At 41.9% G+C, this 20502-nt stretch overlaps 1 protein-coding gene across 7 annotated transcripts in view; it reads right to left on the bottom strand.

The window, feature by feature from the left end:
* Positions 1-1625: 1625 nt before the first annotated feature.
* The window catches only part of LOC8031230 (limbic system-associated membrane protein), a 247857-nt gene continuing 228980 nt past the window's right edge, over positions 1626-20502 (bottom strand). For 4 of the 7 annotated variants that reach the window (XM_029972120.4, XM_040223457.3, XM_042289162.1 and 1 more), the window contains 5 exons: positions 18571-18849; positions 16983-17107; positions 9619-9811; positions 8396-8467; positions 1626-3976 (listed from right to left, as the gene is read on the bottom strand). In XM_029972120.4, the coding sequence (XP_029827980.3) occupies positions 3852-3976; positions 8396-8467; positions 9619-9811; positions 16983-17107; positions 18571-18849 (794 nt within the window). In that variant the 3' untranslated portion in view covers positions 1626-3851. The remainder of the gene's footprint in view (positions 3977-8395; positions 8468-9618; positions 9812-16982; positions 17108-18570; positions 18850-20502) is intronic. The other 3 variants (XM_029972123.4, XM_042289166.1, XM_040498864.2) reach the window with 1 other exon arrangement.

Below are 20502 nucleotides of genomic sequence, written 5' to 3'. Positions count from 1 at the left end.
AACTCGGCCGGACCCAAAACCTGCGCCTCCTTCCCTTCAGAGCGCGGCGACGTCGCAAGATCAGCGAGCAGGCTAGGATAATCACATTCACGCTGATCACGAGGTCATTATGAACTCCTACCGTCTAGACAGCGAGTGCGGAACGGAAGAACCTAACGAAGAGCAGACGACGAAAGAGCGGGAAATCCGACGGGAGGCGCGATCGAGGGATCCAGTGCTGTCACGTGACGCCTGCAAAACGGAGGCCAATGTGGACTCCTCGCGCTGGGACGCCGGGCGGCGGTGCCGCCCGGCGGCGCCGCCCGGCGGCGCCGTTCACGCTAGTGTGGTCGGGCCTTTACGTGGAAGACTTAGCCCGTCTGTTCGGTGACGTGCGCGCTACACCGACGCGGACAAGCCAGAGCAAGCCTCCTTTCTTCCATCGCGACCTGCACAACAGTGGCTACGTGTTTTTGCGCGTCGACAGCGTCCGCCGTTCGCTCCAGCAACCTTACACTGGTCCCCACCTCGTCGTGGCACGTGGCGAAAAAACATTCACGCTGCGAGTTAATGGCCGCGACACGGTCGTGTCCGTTGACCGCCTCAAGCCAGCATTTGTTGAGAGCGATACGATCGCTCAGCCGACTGATCTTCCCAGCGTGCAAGCCACCTCGAGCTCAACAGTAGCACCCGCGATCCGCATGAAACACTCCAGGACAGTTCACTGGGACGACTCCGTCTCCAAGGGGGGGCTATGTGGCGATAGCCACTGAGAAAAGAAGAAGATCGCGTGCAAATAAAAACGAGGAGATCAGTTCGATTTTGGAATGCGTCAGACGTAGTCGCTTTTCGTCTGTCTTTCCCTACAACTACACACGCGAGAGGTTATCGAATTACGGTTTCCTATTTTTAATTTGACGGGATATTCTTTTCTCTGTTTTGTTTTGTCCGAATCATAATAAATCATACACCCTATTCGCTTCGGTAAATCTTGTAGTGGGGTAAAGCGCTGGATATTCTATTTTCATTATCCAGCCTTTCGTACTGGGGTAGAGAACAGCACACCACCATCCCAACGTTTCGACAACTCAGCGCCAAAAGTGTTTGTTACCACGACTACGCGTGCCGGGGTTTCAAGCTTTGGTGACATTTCCTACTACAAATATCACTTCACCAAATAAATGCAACGCGCGAAACAGGCTTTGCCGCGCGTTACGCAAATAGCGCATGAAGCGAGCTGACGAGCTAAGGAATCTAAAATCTGAGAGGTCTGTCCCAGGCTGTCCTACCCGTGACGTCGCAACCAATGATGATGATAGCTAGAGAAGCGGGTCCTGTAGTTCGCGCACGAAGCTAATAGTTCCAGGGCAATGAAGAGGAAGCGCGGGGGTTGGCAGCTGGTCAGCGCCGCTGGTGGAAAAACAAAGACAACTTTGGGCAGCACCTGTTACCGAAGTATTGGGCAGATTCACCGCGTCATGGTTTGGCAGGTCACTGGAATGCACAGGCTCTAGCCTGACCAATGAATGTGATTGTGACGTGCTTCCAAGTCACCAGACGTCCACCCGAACTTCATAGCACTCTTCTTATTGAAATTAATTCCGCGACAGTCCGCCGCGACAAGAAGATCACAAATCACCTTGATACACATTTTGGTTTTTCGTTTATTGACAGAACATTCACAGGTTCACAAGTCTCGATTCCGTTGTAAATTCCAAATACAAAGAAATTATTTGCAGTGGTGAAGCATGACTTTGCTTAATTCCTAGTAGCTCTTTTGCATAGCGAGAACAACCAGGCTTTGAACAAGAAGTTTTTAAGTGTTAAGATTGCAGATACGAGCGTATTTTACTAGTACCTCAGTAAATGTTTGGACTACAGCACAGCAATATTCAGTCATTCCAGAAAGGTTATTTGCGAGCAAATAGGTAAAAAAAAAGGGGCTGGTCTTTCAGGCAATTGCAAAAGCTCACAGATTGAGTTGAATTCATCTTGCTATATATTCTATCTTGCCAGAACTGAGAGGCACTTTGGTGTCATGGCCGCACTGTGAAAAAGATCATGACGTCACTGCTGCAAACAATTTCTGCCGCGGTAATTTGGAATGTACAATTAAGCATCCAGATATACTAATCAGTACTGAAATAACAAAGTTCAAACAAAAAAGAAAGTACTTTGAAACTACATTTGTCCTGGCATCTCATAGATCAGTAGAAAGCTTTCTACCTGGAAAGCTTCGAATTGGAGTATGTAACTTGTGCATAAAACTACTCTCGAAAGCATGCATTCGTGATAGCTACCAGCAATAATTTAGCGGATCAGAAATGAATAAGGAGCTATGCAGCACATAATATCCGCCCTCACAATTATTACACACATGGCAGTATTGTTGCGAAGAGTTTAGAGAGTCTGTTGTACATTCTAGATTTTTTGCAGTGACTTGTGCTTAAGGTCCTGCATTCAATACAGGTGCCGAACTCTAGAACAGGGTTGAAGCATTCCAAGGCAGCTGACTGGGATTGCTTTTCAGAAACTATCACTTTTACATCCTGAATCGATAGCGAAATAAATACTTATTGAGAACAGAGACCTTCACATATAGATGCCATTCACAACAGTTGCAATATCAACACACTGATGCAATGCTCAGACTCACTCCTATTGTCAATGAATTGTAGTAGTTTCGGCTAGCATTCCTACAGGGAGTTTATTTTAATGTGAAAATGAAGTTGCAACATTCGTCTTTGTTTACAGCGCTGTGAAACAAACTATACAAAACACAACTTCAATAAAGAAAAGCATGCACAAAACACTGAAAGGGTGGGTGTAACTTGTCACCACAGTAAACCACGATAAATGAATGTAACAGGATGGGATGCTTGATACAAGAGGCATTAAGTATAATGTTTCATAATGCATAAAATATATTACAGCTAAAACATTCTCATTTCCTTACCACGAAATCGCCACAAGCATCGGGAAGTTTGAAGCAAAGCAAACATTTTTGAGTCCCATCAACCATAAATAGTCATGTTTAGGATACTCAGTTCAGAAACGACTTGCAAATGCTTTATTCTAAAAACTGGCAAGCTATCTATATATTTATTTGCTTGAGCTGTTGGTGGCACTTGACGACATACCATTACCCAAATGCGCTGCTGAAATTTGTGAGCTAACTGTTAGGGAGACACTCCAGGGCTAGACGTTCGTTAGCTGCACATGGATTATCTAAGAGAACACTGTCGTCTATTATGCCTGTTTTTACTCAGATTACACGTGAATCATTGTAATGTGACACCAATTTTAGGATTGAGAACATATTCAGCTAAAGCAATAGTTGTGAATGTCACTCAAGTAAAAAAGTACAAGAACTGTGCACGTTTAAGGCAAAATAAATGGCTAGATAAAAACAGGAGCTGCCCAAACTTCCGAAGTTGGGAAACATGTGTATATTTCAGACTGTCTCTCACTCATCTTTCATTTCACGCTCGTTCTCAATTACCACTACTCCAAGAAGTTTGGACAACTTTTACGCTATCTTGCTGCTACCCAACATTATTTTTACAGGGTCATTTCCAACATCCCCCAAAACACAGATTTACTTGAACCAGCAGAAGAGCCTGGATCTTTCATCTCAGCTCACTCAGGCATTTCCCCACGGTCCAACAACTTTTTCAAGTAATAAAAGCCGAGGAAGAAAGCCTATCGAAGAGATCCATGTGCCTTATGCATTGGTATCTTTAAGATCCATTTTTTCGGAACAAAAATCCTTTTTGTGTTTGAGGAACGAGTTTGTTGGTCGACCTCTTTACGTCAGATGTCTTCTTCCGATGGCATAAGAAATACGATACGGCTCATGGCGATCGACGAGTTCAACAGAAAAAAAGAGACAGCAGTGCTACGGTAATGCAGCCAACCATGTGGACGGACAGCGCCCTGTTCTGGGTGGATGAGGACCCCGCGTTGGGATCGTCCTTAATTTCCTCTTGAAGGGCATCTGAACACAAGTAAGAACACGAAGAAAAGCAGGCATGAGTCAACGCCCCAACAAACATAGATAGTTTGCCCTGACTGGTACATTCCACATGCATGATAGCTGGCCTAACTCTTACGAGATGCCGCATGGAAGGGCATCTTGCACTAGGTGAAATGTACCCATGTGTCTATGGCTTTTGAGGTAGTTATTGTTTAATAAAAACGACATGCAAAAAGCTTTTGCGGGGCTTAGTTTTTATGAACAGGCACCGTGCACTATAAACAAACAAAATCATTTTCTCTTTGTGCTATCATTATGTATGTCAACCGACGTCACGAGAGCTTAAACTTGATAATGTTACTGTGCTTCATTTGTCCTAATATACAATTTCAGTCTTACAATTTTCTTTCTTCATAGGAATGAATAGCTGGTTTAATTTTTTCTAATATAAAGCTGATCAATGGAATTTACCTATTCTTAGACCAAAGTGTATGACAAATTTATTTGAGAAGTAGTTAATTATATGACCTCATCATGTGGAAATATAACACATTGCGACTTATATTTCTTATGGCTTTGTTGATTTGAACAGCACTACTAATATATTTTCCTTTGTGAGCATGTATATAAAGTATTGCACTATGGACCAAAACCAAATGCTTATTTGAAAGCTGTTCCAAAATGATTTTGACTAAAAAAATCTTCAATAATACGAGAACAGGTGCGAAAATAAGGTCTCTACCCTCTACTCTTTTTCTACCCTTTATTGCAGCCGAGAAGAAAACCTTACGCGTACCAAAGCAAATGGCAGTTTTCTGTAACGTAGCCAGAGCAGATAGCAGCGCGTCGAGAGTTAAAAACTGTCTTTTACTGCGTAGGTAAGTCAAAATAACTGATATTTCCGACATACCGGATGGAGATCGATTTTCTCACCATACAACACGTGGGAAGTTGCATGTAAACGCACATGAAGCATTGCGTCGAAATGTTAATTCCGATATAACAGAACTAGACCAGGTGTCCAAGGGTTTTATGATGGTCAAGCGGTCATTTCATGCAAGCCCCAAAGCGGCTGGCCAGAGACCGCCGTGGCGGTAAACAACGAACAACTGATAAGGAGAACCATCATATTATCATTCGTTAATTTTGCAACGCTATAGGAGTCAAAAGATTAGCAGTGATCAACATCGTTACGAACCTAGGATACTGCAATTTATGCTCGTAAATATATCCCGAGGACGTTGACTGCCGTCTTTTGTTGAAAAGTTGGTGTTCTGCAGACAAACGTTTCCTTCGGACCAAGAGCAACGATAAGCTCTGAGTGGTGCATGGAAGAATTAAAAATGTTGACAAAAATAGTCTGAGAGTTCAGCCCAACATAAAATAATTGCGGACTGTCTGAACGACAATTTTAGACTTTAGACAAGCCAGTGCACACGACAACTCTTGAGATATTTGGATGGACTCTTGTAAGTTGCTCTCCGAGTTCAGATCTGTCGCCTTCTGATTGCCACCTGCTTCCAAGCGACGACGATCCTAAAATATGTTTGCGACGATACGCGAAGTTGATTCAGAATTTTTACGTCTTCGAAATTTAGTGTTTCACCGTTGGTTGAAGTTCAAAGATAAAAATAAACTTGGTTGAGAAATACTAATTGTGAATGGTGAATGAAATAATCATTCATATAAATGTATTTTATAAATCTAGTAGATGTTTCGAAAAAATAATGTAATGACTTTACTTTCGCACCAACCTCATATAATGTACATAAGTGAGAAATGGCAAATAAGACCCTGAAAAAGTTACCGTTAAAGAATGCACCCTTCTTTGTCCATAAAGGTATCTGAATTTAAAGCTAATCTAAACAAAACTTAAATATTCTTTGGGAATCATATTCATTACTTTGACTTCATTATAATATGTAGGATGTTGCTTGTTTTTGCAGGTAAGTTATACGGCCAAAGGAACATATTAGATAGCACTACTTGTAAAAAAAATTCGGATAATTCACTAATATTACCATATCTACTCGAGTAATAGCCGCACTGTTTAGGAAGAAAACCCGAGGGATCGCTTTTCCGCTGAGCGCGCGGATTGCCAATCGCCTCGAGCGACAGCGTGATTCCAGCAATTTACGGGACAGAGACAGCGTCTTTACGCGAAGATACCATCTAAAAATATTGCAATTTTGTGGAGAATCGTGTTCTCGACCTAGCTATTCGCTGCTATTTATGAACAACGCGATGATTGGCTGTGTATGCGTTCTGCGGGGAAGTAGACGCAATGGTATTGTTCACAAATAGTGAGGCTATTACTCGAGTAAATACCGTAGTTAATTAGCTTTCGAATTATTGAGCGTAAACGTATGGTTTCAATTAGAAACTTGCTGAGGGTCATCGAAAACCAGTAGATCAGTCAATTTTAGAAGGGCTTGAAGCGCGCGGTAAGCACGGGGGTGCGCTAAGGTTACAACAGACGCTCGGCTGGCGGGCAAAAAACGCGGCTGACAAGAATATCATCCGCGTTTACCCACCGCCAGCGTTGTGCCTGTTTCTCTAGTAACTTGCGCGCACCCCCCCCCCCCCCCTCCCCTGTTTCCCACGTGCTTCAAGTCCTGCAAAAAGTGACTGATTTAGTGGTTTTCAATGACCCTCAGCAATTTTCTCATTGAAGCCATATGTTTATTTTCCGTAATTATAAAGTTAATTAACACGTTTTAGTTCATTATCCGGCTTATCATGATGATTAGCTTCCTATGTTATGCTCCACTGGTGGTATAACTCACGTGCACAAGCCGCGCTAGTGTAGCTTTCACGGCTTGTTTTTAAATAAATCAGCAAAACCTAGAAAAGCACGTTGTATATTTCCAGAAGCATTCCATTTCCTTGGTCCTTCAATCTTATTTTGAATACACAAATGTGACAGATTTATAAAAGAGATATGCAAAATACTGCCACCTTTACTTGAACTCTTTAATAAAATGAGGGTTTAGAAAGTGCTGTCGGATGCTGTATAATAAACGTATGGACAGAGTTCAGAATTTTCGTCTGAGTTCTCCTTTTCAAAAGGTTTTTGTTGTTAGTATATTACATACTAAAAACATTCCTCATTGTGATGTATCTGCCATTCACACAACTTAGGAATCACAAATACTTGCTCACAAAACAATATGCGGTATAGTTTTTCTAAATTAAGGTAAATACAAATCAATACTGACCACGTATACGTTTCATTCTACAACTCTGAAGAAATGCAAGAGATGATCTGTATTTTTATGGGCACTGTCAGACATTACTCTTCTTAATGGAACAGTTGTTTGCACGGCCCCAAATTGGGGCACTATGCTTGGCTATGTCTTAAGTCACTGCATATCTTAATTCGTTCTTGGTTAGGGAAACATATAATTTACCATTAAGTATTGTTCTGCGTTATTTTGTATTTAAAAATACATCTGTGGTTTGTTTGAATGTAATCTTAACATATACGTTGTTAGTTGTAGCCTGAACATATACATACATTTATTAGTAAGCATACTGACTACTGAAAACATGTGTAACAGCAACACCTCTACAATCAGTAGCTGCTAACAAATGGGCATCGGTCCCAAAAGTAAAAAAAAAAATTTGGCTAATTATTAAATAGAAGAAACAACCACGCGAATTGCAGAATAAGACAATACAATGAATAAATTTAAAAGAAATATGAACAGAAAGACGAATACAGGGCAGTATAAAATGTTAGCAAGAAAACGAAAACTGTCATCATAACAGTTTTAGAAGGTTAACAATATTGAGAGGGATTCGATTGAGAAGCTTCAGAGAACTAGGAATGAAATTAATAGGTCCGCTAGAGCTTGAGCTATGAAAGGTGTCTGGAATGGATAAAAAAAACATGTAGGAATATGTAAGATTTTCGTGGTGTAGATGGATTTTAATTTTTATGGAGATATTTTATGAGCATTCTTGCAGAATTGAACTTGTAACTCAGGCTTAGCCCTGCAACTTGCTACGCTTAATTTAAAAACAGCGAAACATTATTTTTACTGCTACTAGAAGTCCACGCACTTGGATGCAGATGTTGAGCCATGACTCGACAGTATTGAGGTATCAAGGGTTACACAGACTCTCCACTGTTGTTTGTACAAAAACCATATGGATGTTTAGTCAGGTAAGAAGTCAGTATGAAAGATTCTTCCCGGATCATGGAGCAAAGTATTTATTGATTAATAATCGTTTTACTAAATATGTTAACTAAAGCCTTGAGAATTACCATTACATGAATGTTTTGATATCTTCGAATTTGTGAAAGAGGCTTCAATACCATGCAGAGAAGCATGAAATAAAAAATTCGCATCAGCCAAAATCAGCATGCGTGCAAGACAAAATGATATGCATGCTATCATAGAAACCCAAAAAAAGTTTTCGGGGTAATTACGCTACCAGGATCATTAGCTTGAAGACCAGTTTCAACCTCTGTTGTGGCTTTGGTGTGCATTGTCGTTTTAGGGGGCGCTGCATTGGGCGAAAACAACGTAAACCAAGCTGTACAAGCATGCCACAGCAACTGAACTAAAAAGTAACAAAAACTGAACACTGAACTTCTTTGCTACTAGTCTAATATAAAGCACAAGCAAGGTTATAATGTTTAACACTTGAGTTAGAAGACTTGGTGCCCATCACCAGTAACTGCATTGTGACATAGACATAGCAAACCAAAACCAGATGCAGCATAAAACATGTGCTGTCTTGGGCACACTACTACATGTACAGCCACAAAATTTCCAAATGCAACTAAACAAGCAGAAAACTGCCCCATGTGCAATGTGAAAACTATTTTAAATTTCCTTTGGAAAAGTGTGTCGAATGAGCCAATGCAGTTATAGGTTATAGTTATGGCCATATCAGTGTTGGTACATTTTGATATTTAGATTGATTTTATAAATGTGAGTAAAGTGTAACAGATATCACACTTTTTGTTTCTAGCCGGAAGAATAAAAACTACCATTCTTCTATACAGCAATGGCGGAAGATACAGAAAAATAAAACCTCCCCCAACCTAGGACACAAAACCATGTTGGGGATTATGTCGTAACTGAATAAGCATTTTTTAAAAGAAGCAATGCAAGGTGAAGAATCCACCACCAGAAAGAATTGCAAGGAAATAAAAAGTCACTCTAACATAGGGTGACCACCTTACGTAAACGATTTACGTCTCTCCCTCCACAAGAAGGCGATTCATTAAAATTACTCCGATCTAGAGAAAGGTATCTCAAACGGCAAAACCCAGAAAAGGTTTGGACCAAATGTGTCTTATGAGACGTCTTCTGAAACGTAATATTCAGAGACCTTGCGCACGTCGCACTTTCGGACCCAAAAAGTTTTCTTATGTCGTCCTTTACACTAGGTTTTTTTTTTTCTAAACTTAAATGCTCATCTTCATCTGCGATAGAAAAAACAAGTATTTGCTGACCTTATTTCTATTTCTAACAGGGCGACCTATGTTCATGTAAAGAAAGTAATTCCCTTGCACCTCCCATTCCTTAACTCCAGAAACCACTTATCTTAAAAAGAAAAAAGAAACATTTGGGATATTACAGTCTTAGTTGCTGCAAATCAGAAGTAATTTAATAAAACGGTTGGTAAGAAGAACAAACACGACGTACCAGATGCAGTGGTGAACTTGAAGTCCGTGAGCCGGCTCATGCCCTTTTCGTTGCTTACGGCCGCGTAGGCTTCATACTTGGTTCCGGGCTCTAAATTAGTTATCAGATAGTTTGTGGCATGCTTAGAGCCAGTCTTCTGTTGATGATGCCTGGGCAGGGTAATGTTCCTCCACTCGTCCACTTCGTCTGCGTGCTGCGCCAGAACGAACAATGCGTATTAGACGTCGGCCGTAATTAACACGTTCTCGGTTACACGAGCCACCCAAGCGCGATGGACTACATGCTCTAGATGAAAATTTAGTTTTTAATAATATTCTATGTCAAACTAGAGCGCCTGGTGTGCGTGCAAACGTCAAAAAGAAACATAGCGCGCCGGCAATCACGAAAACGAAACGCATGCGTGAAAAGTGACCTCCCGTGAAATGCCCGGAAAGACACGACATGCACTTTGCAGCTTTACTGTTCCACCAGCTGTTCTCAGTTGAACAGTCCCAAAATCATCCCCGTTTTCTGCTCTGTAAAAGCTAAAATATTGTATCTTTAGAAGACGGCTTTTCATTCAATGTGATACTACCGACACACCAAATGCGGTGTTTTGCTTCCCGGCAAGCCTAAACCATTATTGTTTTGTAATAATTGTGCAAGAGAATAGAAAGTGGATGTTTGTATTTAACGTGGTAATACAACAGGCGCGCCCTTTTAGACATGTAGCTAGGCGTACCAACTGTGCTAACAGGGGAATGCCATGAGGACTCCTGTCGATGTTGAGTAGCTTAGAGAGCGCTGGATGGGGGGAGAAAGCGTGCAAAGGGCCATCAAAGAAAGCAAGAAAGGAATAAAAAACCTTGAAGAGATTACTTTTTTTTTTTAATGGGATTGTGATTACACATTCCGATACAAAAACATGCCAAAACATATGTCGGTGAAGAAAAAAGTTTTTTTGAAGTCAACTTTGGAAGGAAATTGGTAAGAACAGCCAAAATAAGCAACATATCTTGACCCGCTAAATTTCTGTGCTTTTGCGTTATGGAAGAGGTGTCGATCATCTTAACACTGACGAAATACACGTTCTTGAGAAATTAGCCAGCGCCTGCGATTACGACTGCGAGTGTTTCTCTTGGATTCCCGGCCTGCGCCTGGCGTACGGAATATGTCGATCGTTCCGCTAGTTGCACTATTCCACCATGGTCTTGGATGATCGGGTTTGAAACATCGCGTGCAATATATTTTCAGTCACCGAGAGTTACTCCGACGCATTATTAATTTCGTTTCTCGCGACCACCGCCAGGGTATTATTTCCGGGTGCTGGTTGGCCACATTCGAAATTGTGAAGACATTCTGGAACACGCCCAGCCCGCTTTCGGCCAATGGCGCCTTCTGATTTGCCTCCTATACTTCCCAATGAATGGTCAAACTCTCTACATATAGGGCTCTGGCTCTCAACTGTAGCAGGACTGCGGATAAACGCCTGAATCACGAGAGTTTCTTCAAGCGCCCGCTCTAATAAACCTTATTAGAGTTCCTTTGTAGGCTCCCTACGGGAGCCAGAGTTGCGTGCCTGTTTTCCACGTGCTGCCACGCCGCTATTCGATGAAATCTCATCACGTGAGGATCCAGATCAAATGCCGTGCAGGAAAGCAGACGTTGCGCGCGCCCCTGCAAACGTTCCTTTACTTTTGAGCGCGCCGCGCGCCTCGAACGCGCGGCGCCGCTAATCGCTGAATTCAGTCACGTGAGGAGCAGGCTCAACATGCCGTGCAGGAAAGACGGTGCTACGGGGATGAACGCGCAACTCTGGCTCCAAGAAGCCAGGAACTCTTGACTTTATGCATTTTCGGCGCCGCCTATTGGCACGTTGACAAAAATTCCCGGCTGCAAGCCTCATGACGTACTCATGGAGCATGTCGTTTATTGTCACATTGTGTCCTTCCTTGAAACTAAATCTTTTTTTCAGTATTCATCAATGCGGCTTTAGGAAAAATCACTCGTGTAAGACTCAACTACTTGCCTCTACTAACGGCTTATTCTCTGTTATGGATTGTTTAATCACAGTTGATTGCATTTTCATCGACTTTTCTAAAACATTCGACCCTGTCTCTCATAGTCTGCTCCTCTTTAAACTAAGTAAGCTTAACCTTGACCCTAATATTTTAAAAATGATAGAATGCTTTTTGTCTAATCGCACGCAATTTGTAACGGCCAACGATCATAGCTCCCCTCACTGTCCCGTAACGTCCGGTGTCCCGCAGGGGTCAATGCTTGGGCCCTTGCTTTTTCTTGTTTATATTAGCGACCTAACTGCATTTCTTCATCTATCAAACTTTTTACTGACGATTGTGTTATTTATCGCCATATTCTGGATCCTTATGATCGCCCATCAGTCTGACTTAGATATTATTTCATCTTGGTGTGGTACCTGACTAACAAAACTTAACGCTACCAAATACAAGTCGGCGAGAATTTCATGTCATTCTAATCGTGTTACCGTGTGACTACCTACTTAAGGATGCTTCTTTAATGCAGGTTTCCCCCTACAAGTGTCTGGGCATTACAATTTCTGATAACCTTTCATGGGAAAATCACGTGGACCAAATCACAAGTAACGCCAATCGTTCAATCGGTTATCTACGGCGAAACTTTTCCTTAGTCCCAACTAACCTAAAACTCCTGCTTTATAAATCTTTACTCCGATCAAAGCTCAAATACGCATCACCAATCTGGGACCCTAATATTAACTCTCTTGTTTTATAAATAGCAGCCATCCAGAACCATTCCGCGCGTTTAATCTTTTCGAATTACCTCTGTACTGCCAGTGTGTCCTCAATGAAATCTAACCTTGGCTTACCCGATCTTTCATTGTGACGTAAAATGTCTCGTCGTTGTCTCTTTCATAAGACATATAATTTTAACTCTCCCCTCAGTGATTCTTTTTTTTGCCACCATCATATATTTCCTCCCGCAGCGACCACCAGTACCAGATTAGCGTGCCAAGCAGCCGCACTAATTTACATATTCACTCCATTCCCAAGGCTTGCGCCCACTGGAAACACCTCCCCGCCTCCATCGCCTTGATCACCGACACTGTCCGCTTGAAATCTGCAGTTTGCAACCATTTGTGGTAACCCTGCTATTGTGTTTATGTTAGCGTTTATTATTTTTTTTGTGTGTGTTTGCTTCACCCACTCCTTTCTGTAATGCCTCGGCCTTGAGTGTAAATAAATGAAATAAAATGAAAAATGACGGCCTCTTCGTCTGCATTTCGACGCAATTCTGGACGAGAAGTTCCGAAAACGTGATGACCGTAATAAAAAAGAAAGAAATTTCGCACGCTGACATTTGACAAGATCTGTTATCGATCACAGTATAGAATCATAAGGCGTTTGTTGAATCTTACTTCGAAATTAGCGAAACGTGTTTTTAAACAAGAAAGGAGCTAAAAAGACGCGTTCCACAAGTTCCTGAGCTCATTATACAAAGTCGCAGCTTCACGATTTCACCGTACAAGGTACTATAGTTCAGTAGAGGTGCTGGGGTCAGAACTCACATAAGCCTGGCGCCATGGGGAAATATATCGTATCACCAAAAAAGCCCTAAGGATGGAATTGTTTTAAGAGATTTGTGCAGATCAGCGAATTTGAGAATTAGTATGCGAGTGCAGAATCAGAGGCGCTCAGTTTGACGAGAAACACTTTGAGTAAGTTGGTGTGTCACTGCAATCTAGATGCATCACATTCCAAATAGCCTCCTATTGCGTCTCAAAACAAGGGTAGCGCGGCGCCTTCTTCGAGGCAGATTGAATCACGGATATGTCGCCACAAATGTGAGTAGGGTATATTCGAGATGCAGCTGCGACGAGCTAGTGATTCTCCTCGTCCCTCGTAGCTCGAGAACGCCTTTCATGTGGTACATCCCCATGTCGATCTTTATCCCTGTAAGCGTGAATCATGCGATTCGCAGTCGCGAACGAAATTCTCTATGCTATTTCCCTTGGGCAATACTCTTTAATGCCCAGATGTCTGACGCACTTTTATCGGCACTTTGGAATCCTACAGCCAAGCTGTTTATGGCTAGGGTTCCGTGGATTTTTTGTGCGTGTCAACAAAAGTTCAGGTCCCGAATTTGATGCAAAATTGCTCCATTCTGTGCAAAACCTTATAGGCCTCATCACTTGGATATGCATTTTCAGTAGATTAGTTAACAATAGGCACGATTTTCAAGATCAGTACACTCTCAGGTAGATAATAAAGGTTTCTCAAAGATTTGCCGCTGTACGACCCGCGTCGGACATGCCTACGCTCGCACCGCCCTCTGTCGTTATTCCAAGCGCTTGCGTGCCTAGTTTTCTTTCCTTCCGCTCTCCCGGGGTGACGGTCCCGTCGCGGGTGTCTATGTTCCTCCGGCTCCCCGAGGCGGCGATAGTTCGTACCTTTGTTAAAAATTCTGTGTCGTGCGCAAAACAGCTTCGCTGGTCATGCACCTTTACGGAGTGGAATGGCTCATGATTTTTCGAATATGTCTCTGGCGAATACAAAGATATGTGTGTTTGAGCAACTCAACTATGGACTCTGATCAATGTTTGATCATAAGATGGGGCTCTGCAGAAATTGTTTTGAGAAAGTTCGCGATAAAAATCTGCAGTATATTGCATAGTATGTTTTACGTTTTGATTAAATGGAGGGATAGCGCCTTCACTTTCGCACTAGCAGACGACACGGAAGTGCAGTGTGGCAGAGCGAGCACCGGAAGGGAGTTGGCTTAGCGTCAGCGTGCATCACAGTTTACAGAAAAATGTGATTGGGGCTTTGATAGTATCGCGCACGTTATGCAGAGCAACGTTTCAGCTTATATGTCCGGGACAGGGCATGCAATGTTAATTAAATATAGTAATTCCTTATTCCCTCTGCGAAATTTACATTATGGTGCCTGCATCTTGTTTCTTGAAACTTAACTTGCGTATTTACCCTTCACACCTTTTAGAGAAAAGCGCGTAAATGTGACAAGCATGTGAATCCTATTTCGATAATGTTTACTGTAAATGCACATTATTTCAGTGATTCATTACACGCATGCATTAAGGCCGGTTCTCACACGCAGCGAAGCGCTGATGTAGAGCTTTTCGCGGGTCGTCAGCTACTTATCGTCGGCCATGAGCAACAGTTTTGGCGGAGCAATACAACGCTGGTGAACGCTCCCGACAGCAAGCGCTTAGCGCGAGGTCAGCGCTATGCTTGTAGCGCTCCGCTGCATGTGTGGACAGGCCTTACTGGTAGGGGACACAACAGATAAAAAATGAACTAAAGAATGCCAGCATGAGCAAACATACACAGTAGCACGAAGCACTAACCATGCCATATGCACGGTATGCGCACAAAATATAGAGGTAGGCTCAACTACAGGCATACAGATACGAGCACATACAGGGCCATCAATGATATTTTACATGTTACTACGTTTCAGGAATACGATTCACAGTGGTGTACTGGGACAGATCATACAAAGTTCATTCAAAGAAAGTTTTCACCGATTTCATTGTGTTTTTAGAACGAAATTCAATCTACTGCAGGTAAAAATACAGGTGTAATAATTCAAAAGAACAAGAATAAAGAGGGATAAAAGTTTAGCTCATGCAAAAGTAAATGAATTTGCAGAACAAATTTCACCCCGACGAGTGAGTGAACTGCGTCACTATTACGTACAATCACAGCATCTTTTTGAAGGCCGTTCCGCTGAATGACCGCCTTTTGGGACCAAAGGATTAGAAAAAGATGTGTAAGCAACAAGAGCTCTGTTTCATCATGTGCGTGCAAGTGGAATGGCGTTGCCAATAAGCACAAATAGTATGACGTAACAATGTAAGTGTGACTGAGTATATGTTACGTACAGGAACCATATTCTTTGGAGGGCCATTCCGTCGAGAGGCAGGCTTTAAAATAAAAACGTAAAACATGAAGAAAAGTAGAAACATTCCAGATTTGAAGTAGATTGGCGTAAAAAGATGCTAGGGTTATTAAAACCGTAAATCTAATGACCGTTGGAGGTGTGATTATGGTTTAAACATACTCTTAAAGGAACCACAAAATTATTAACTTCACTTTGTCAAACTAGTAGTAATAATAAACATCTGTCTTTTATAAAGCACGGAAGAGTTATTAATTTTTGTTCATGCGCACTGTTTTTGGAAAAACAAGAAAATTAAAACAAAAACACTTAGGAGTTCCACATGTTTTCTTGTTCACAGCTACTGATTTTTCGCTGAACAGGCAGCCCTGCCTCTCCTCGAAGCTTAGTAAAAAAAGAAAAAAAATTGATATTTTAGCAACAGGTAATCAATGGGGCCGTAAGCATCAGGAGTGGCAACAGAGAGCAAACAAAAATATCATTTAAGCCAACAGCCGCTCCTGCATACGTCGTAAGATGTTCGGAGTGATATCCTATGGAGACGATTAAACGCTGGAGAATAAAACAGTCATCCAGTTTCCCACTGACAACTGCTTTTTCTTGGTCCATTTAAATTCTTTATTCAGGCCTATACCCCAATCGAAAGGAAATAAAATTGTTATATGATTTGTGCAATAAACATATCAAAACTTACATAAATTATATAAGTAGCATATAAGTTTTTATATGATCATACGCATCTTCATATGTTCATTGGACCCACTGACTATGTTTCTCACTAGGAATCATTTTTAGATCAACGAAGCCTAGGTTAAAATTACCTAAATATGCTCAATGATAGAGGCGTGCATTTGATTGTGAATTTTTTGCATAACATATCAAGAAAACATGTACAATCATTTCAGTCGTTTTGACAACGCGAATGTTTTAACTAAATAACTGCATTAGCTTATTTTATCCCCTCCGTTTTTTCATATATTCTACAGGCTGCGAATAATATACTGAGTCCAATTCGAATTCAAGATTTTTAGTTTATACTTTGTCTAGATTAGACATTCTACTTGAGCTGTGATGATTCCATTTTTATATATGTTTCTGATTAAGATGTTCAACACTTTTTACGTATATACCCTATATACCCACTATTCTGATTGCTTCTAAAATCACGAATGTCAAGCTTCCTTTCCGGTGGTCATTAAACCTACAAACTGTGCACCGGCGATTTTGCAGTGCATAGTCGATACTTCCACCGTGAAAATACAGTTTTGCTAGGACTAAATATCATTTCTATAATATGAATATTATGTTAGGGATGCAGAGAATTACAGTATATGGCTGAGGGGAGCAAAAATGATTGTGATAAAAATACACTGCACTATATGTTAAATTAAATCTGTTACGCTTCTGACATGGTGCTTCTTCTTTCGTAAAAAGCGTGATAGAAATGGAAAACGGCTCAAACTTACTTTTTCTGCTCTGATGAAGAGCACATACTTCGTCACGGGGAATGGAGTCACTGTAGACAGGGAAATCTCGTAGGTTGTGGTGTTTGGAGCCTCAATGGGAACTACATATGGCTTGGTTGGGACATCTATAGAAAGAAAAGGTGAAGCATCACATTAAAGCTGTACCATATCTGCAAAACACTCTTAATTCCTGACATTGATAAGGTCATTGGACCGGAAAAGTGTTTTTCATTCTACCACTGGACGAGACGCGTAGAGTGCCACACGGGGGTCGGCATTGTGGTTTATTTTGTTTAGGACGCAGCGGCAATCAAAAATGCCTTTAAACACCAATAATACAAAAAAATAATAAACTAACAAAGGCATCGCCAGTGGTGGGAAACTGCACGAGTTAAGAAGCGCCAAGACACCGATCATTGGTGGTTTTCTACGGCACAGTGGCCCTAAGTATTAAAACCATACCAGCGGAGGCGAAATGGTGGAACGAGAACAAACTAGCTTTCTCAAAGCAGTCTTTTAAAATATTTCATCATAAGCAGATCATTATACTTGAATATACATCAGCGTAGGTGAAATATATCTCAGTACAATTACAGCTCTTATTAGTCACATGGCCGCACACGTGGCCGAGCAACAACACTCGGTCACGGACTTCTAGAAGATTCGTGTTTATTCTTACTCGGGACGTAACTTTAATCATTTCGTCCTACTTTTTTGTTCTCGAAAGTGCCTGTTCATTCTCACCCCCAACCAAGCTCGACGCTCGAACTATCAGCGCCGAATTTTCGAGGTGACGGCTCACACTAGATAAAGAGCTGCCTGTGGCTTTGTCAAGTCAGTCTCGTTCTGGCTTGCTATTACGCCGCTAAATCGCCACCCGCTTTTCTGCTGTCTCAACGCTCGTGTTTTATTTTGGTTGGCACAAGTTCGCTCATTAAACTTTCAGTTTGAAACATGATTTTCGACACTTCTGCTCCTGTCATTTGTGACAATATTATTAGTAAGTAGATAAGGAATATTATGGCATTACTGCTCGAGAAACCTTAAGATGAAGGCCTAATAATAAAAGGAGAATGGGAAACGAATATGTAGCACACTTCAGTTATGGACACTGGTGGGTACCCCAGACTAGCCTGAATGGCTATGGGTCCAGCCACTAAACATGTATTGCTGTGATATATAAAACAATAAACAAGACCAAATGAATGAATGAAGAAAAAAACATATTCCTCAATACCACAATACTGTCGTCAACCGGGTTAAGGGCTAAAGCAGGAGTGAACAACACCGAGAAGAAAATTTACAGCTGCATACATCTATTTAAAAAAAAAACTAGTCTAGCCAATATGAGAAACCACAACTTGCATCGAAGTACACAACACAGTTCTTTGGAACTACAACTCTCTTTAGACGCACAACGTATTCCTCCAGTCACCCATCTGTGACTAGAAAATGACATGTATTGCTCTTGTAAAAATACATATGCAACCACCTGACTGAAACTAATGTTAACGGCATTATGACTAGACGGGGCTCTATTGGCTGTAAATATGTACTTCGCCATAAATCACGACTGCCCCCGACTCACTGGAGAGCTCGACCGTATCCATGGTGACGCCGAACTTGTTCTTCGACTCGCAGGTGTAGTTGCCGAAGTCCCGTTCGCTGACCTCCTTGAACTTAGCCGTGTAATGGTTGCCGGCGGTGAAGAGGTGCACGGACTCGCCGTGGAGTAGCCAGGTCCCGTCGTCGCGCACCCAGCGCGTGCTGCTCGGAGTGGCGCTGTGGGCCACGCACAGCAGCTCTGCGCTCAGGCTTCCGGCAAAACCGGCCGTCCACTGCAGAGTCGTCGTCACCGTTGGCTTCCCTAAGAATGGGGTGGAAAGGAAAACGATTACGAACGGAATGTTAGGCGTGGAACGCGTGAGTAAAATTTGCGTCGCGTCGCGCCGCCGAGCGGCGTAACTATAGCAACCATCGCTGACGCTGTGACGTAGCGGAGCGGCATTCGGCCATGCTAAAGCGTCAGCGGCGGTTGCTATGGTTACGCAACTCGGCGGAGCGACGTGATTTGACGCGACTTGTGCTCGCATGTGTTTCGCGCTTACGCGTCAGGTAACAGCATTTTTTCCCCAAATAATACGAACGTCTATAGCTAATATAAAGAGAGAATGGTACGTGTTTACGTCCCCGGTTGTATGAAAAATGGGCTCCTTCCTTCGCTTGTGGCTGTAATTGTTTTCATTTTATTGTCTAAGCATATTGCGAAGTTAACTGAACGTTCTTTTCCTGTGCCATTGTTGTTTGGTTCAAGTGTAACAAACGGAGTATTTTTGGTAAACGAGGTGCTGTGGCAGCACCAGTGAAAAGGGGATCCTTATGAACTAATTAAAGCGGGAATTTATCTTCCTATGTGCTTCGCACACAGCATTTATCTTAATTTATAGTTGATTTTCCCACTGGCAATTCTTTGTATTCTTCATATTCGCCTTTAAACGTTTCAGGGCAATGCTAAAGTATATGTAGTAAGTTCGCAAAATATCGAAACCGCAAAAATAACTTCTCTCCGATATATGCTGCGCAGGGATGGGCAGTATTTCAAATACAAGTATTTGAAATACGTATTTCAAACACTTTGTGTATTTTGCATTTGTATTTAATTACAAATTGGGTAATGTATTTCACGTGTGTATCTAAATACTGAAACGTGGGTATTTCAAATACGATTGTAATTAAATACAATTTTGTGGGCGCAAATACATCCCTCAAATTTATTGTCACTGTCCAGAGCAGGAAGAAAACTGCGTTCTGCACCGAATGCAGTGTCTCTCAATCAAGCACAAGCGTTTAGTGACTTTGTGATTACGGTGCTAGCTAGCCCAGGGCAAGAATAGTGACGAAATCGACGTTCACAGGCAGAGTGGCTAAATAAGTGCCTGTGACAACTTCTGATGCTTTCCAGCCTGATTTCCATCCATATTTTTGCCTGGAACATTCCAAATGCGCGGTCGTCCAGATTTTCGCAACTGGTGCGAGTTGCAACAATAAAACATTCTCTAGCTAGTGCTGCGCGTCTTGGTCGTCTCGGTTCTTCTTTGGTCTATACCAAAATGCAATCGACAAAAAAAAGCTGCTTGAGGCTCTCTACTTTTTTCACCTACTACGTCCAAGCTGATTACATTTTTTGTGATTATATTTCTATTACGTTACTAGAGCCTCGCACACTAACTCCCGAGTGTGCGATGCAAAATTAAAATGAGATACCCAGAAACCCGTTGCAGGTGCCCTGAAGTCGCTGACGCAAATTTTGAGGAGTGTATTTGGAAAAGTATTTGGAGCAGACCAAATACATTTGGTTGTATTTGTATCTATCCCTCAATGCTTTTGCTTTTTTGGAAATGTAATTAGATTTGTAATCAAATACATTTTTGACGAAGTATTTTGTATTTGTATTTCGATACATATTTGCATGTATTTCGCCCATCCCTGATGCTGCGTAATAGTGCATGAGATACTTTTG

Source organism: Ixodes scapularis, unplaced genomic scaffold (genome assembly GCF_016920785.2).
Source record: "Ixodes scapularis isolate PalLabHiFi unplaced genomic scaffold, ASM1692078v2 PGA_scaffold0__279_contigs__length_252992795, whole genome shotgun sequence".
Taxonomy (NCBI): domain Eukaryota; kingdom Metazoa; phylum Arthropoda; class Arachnida; order Ixodida; family Ixodidae; genus Ixodes; species Ixodes scapularis.
The sequence above is the reverse complement of the archived record's forward strand: the minus strand, read 5'-3'. Positions and strand labels throughout refer to the sequence as shown.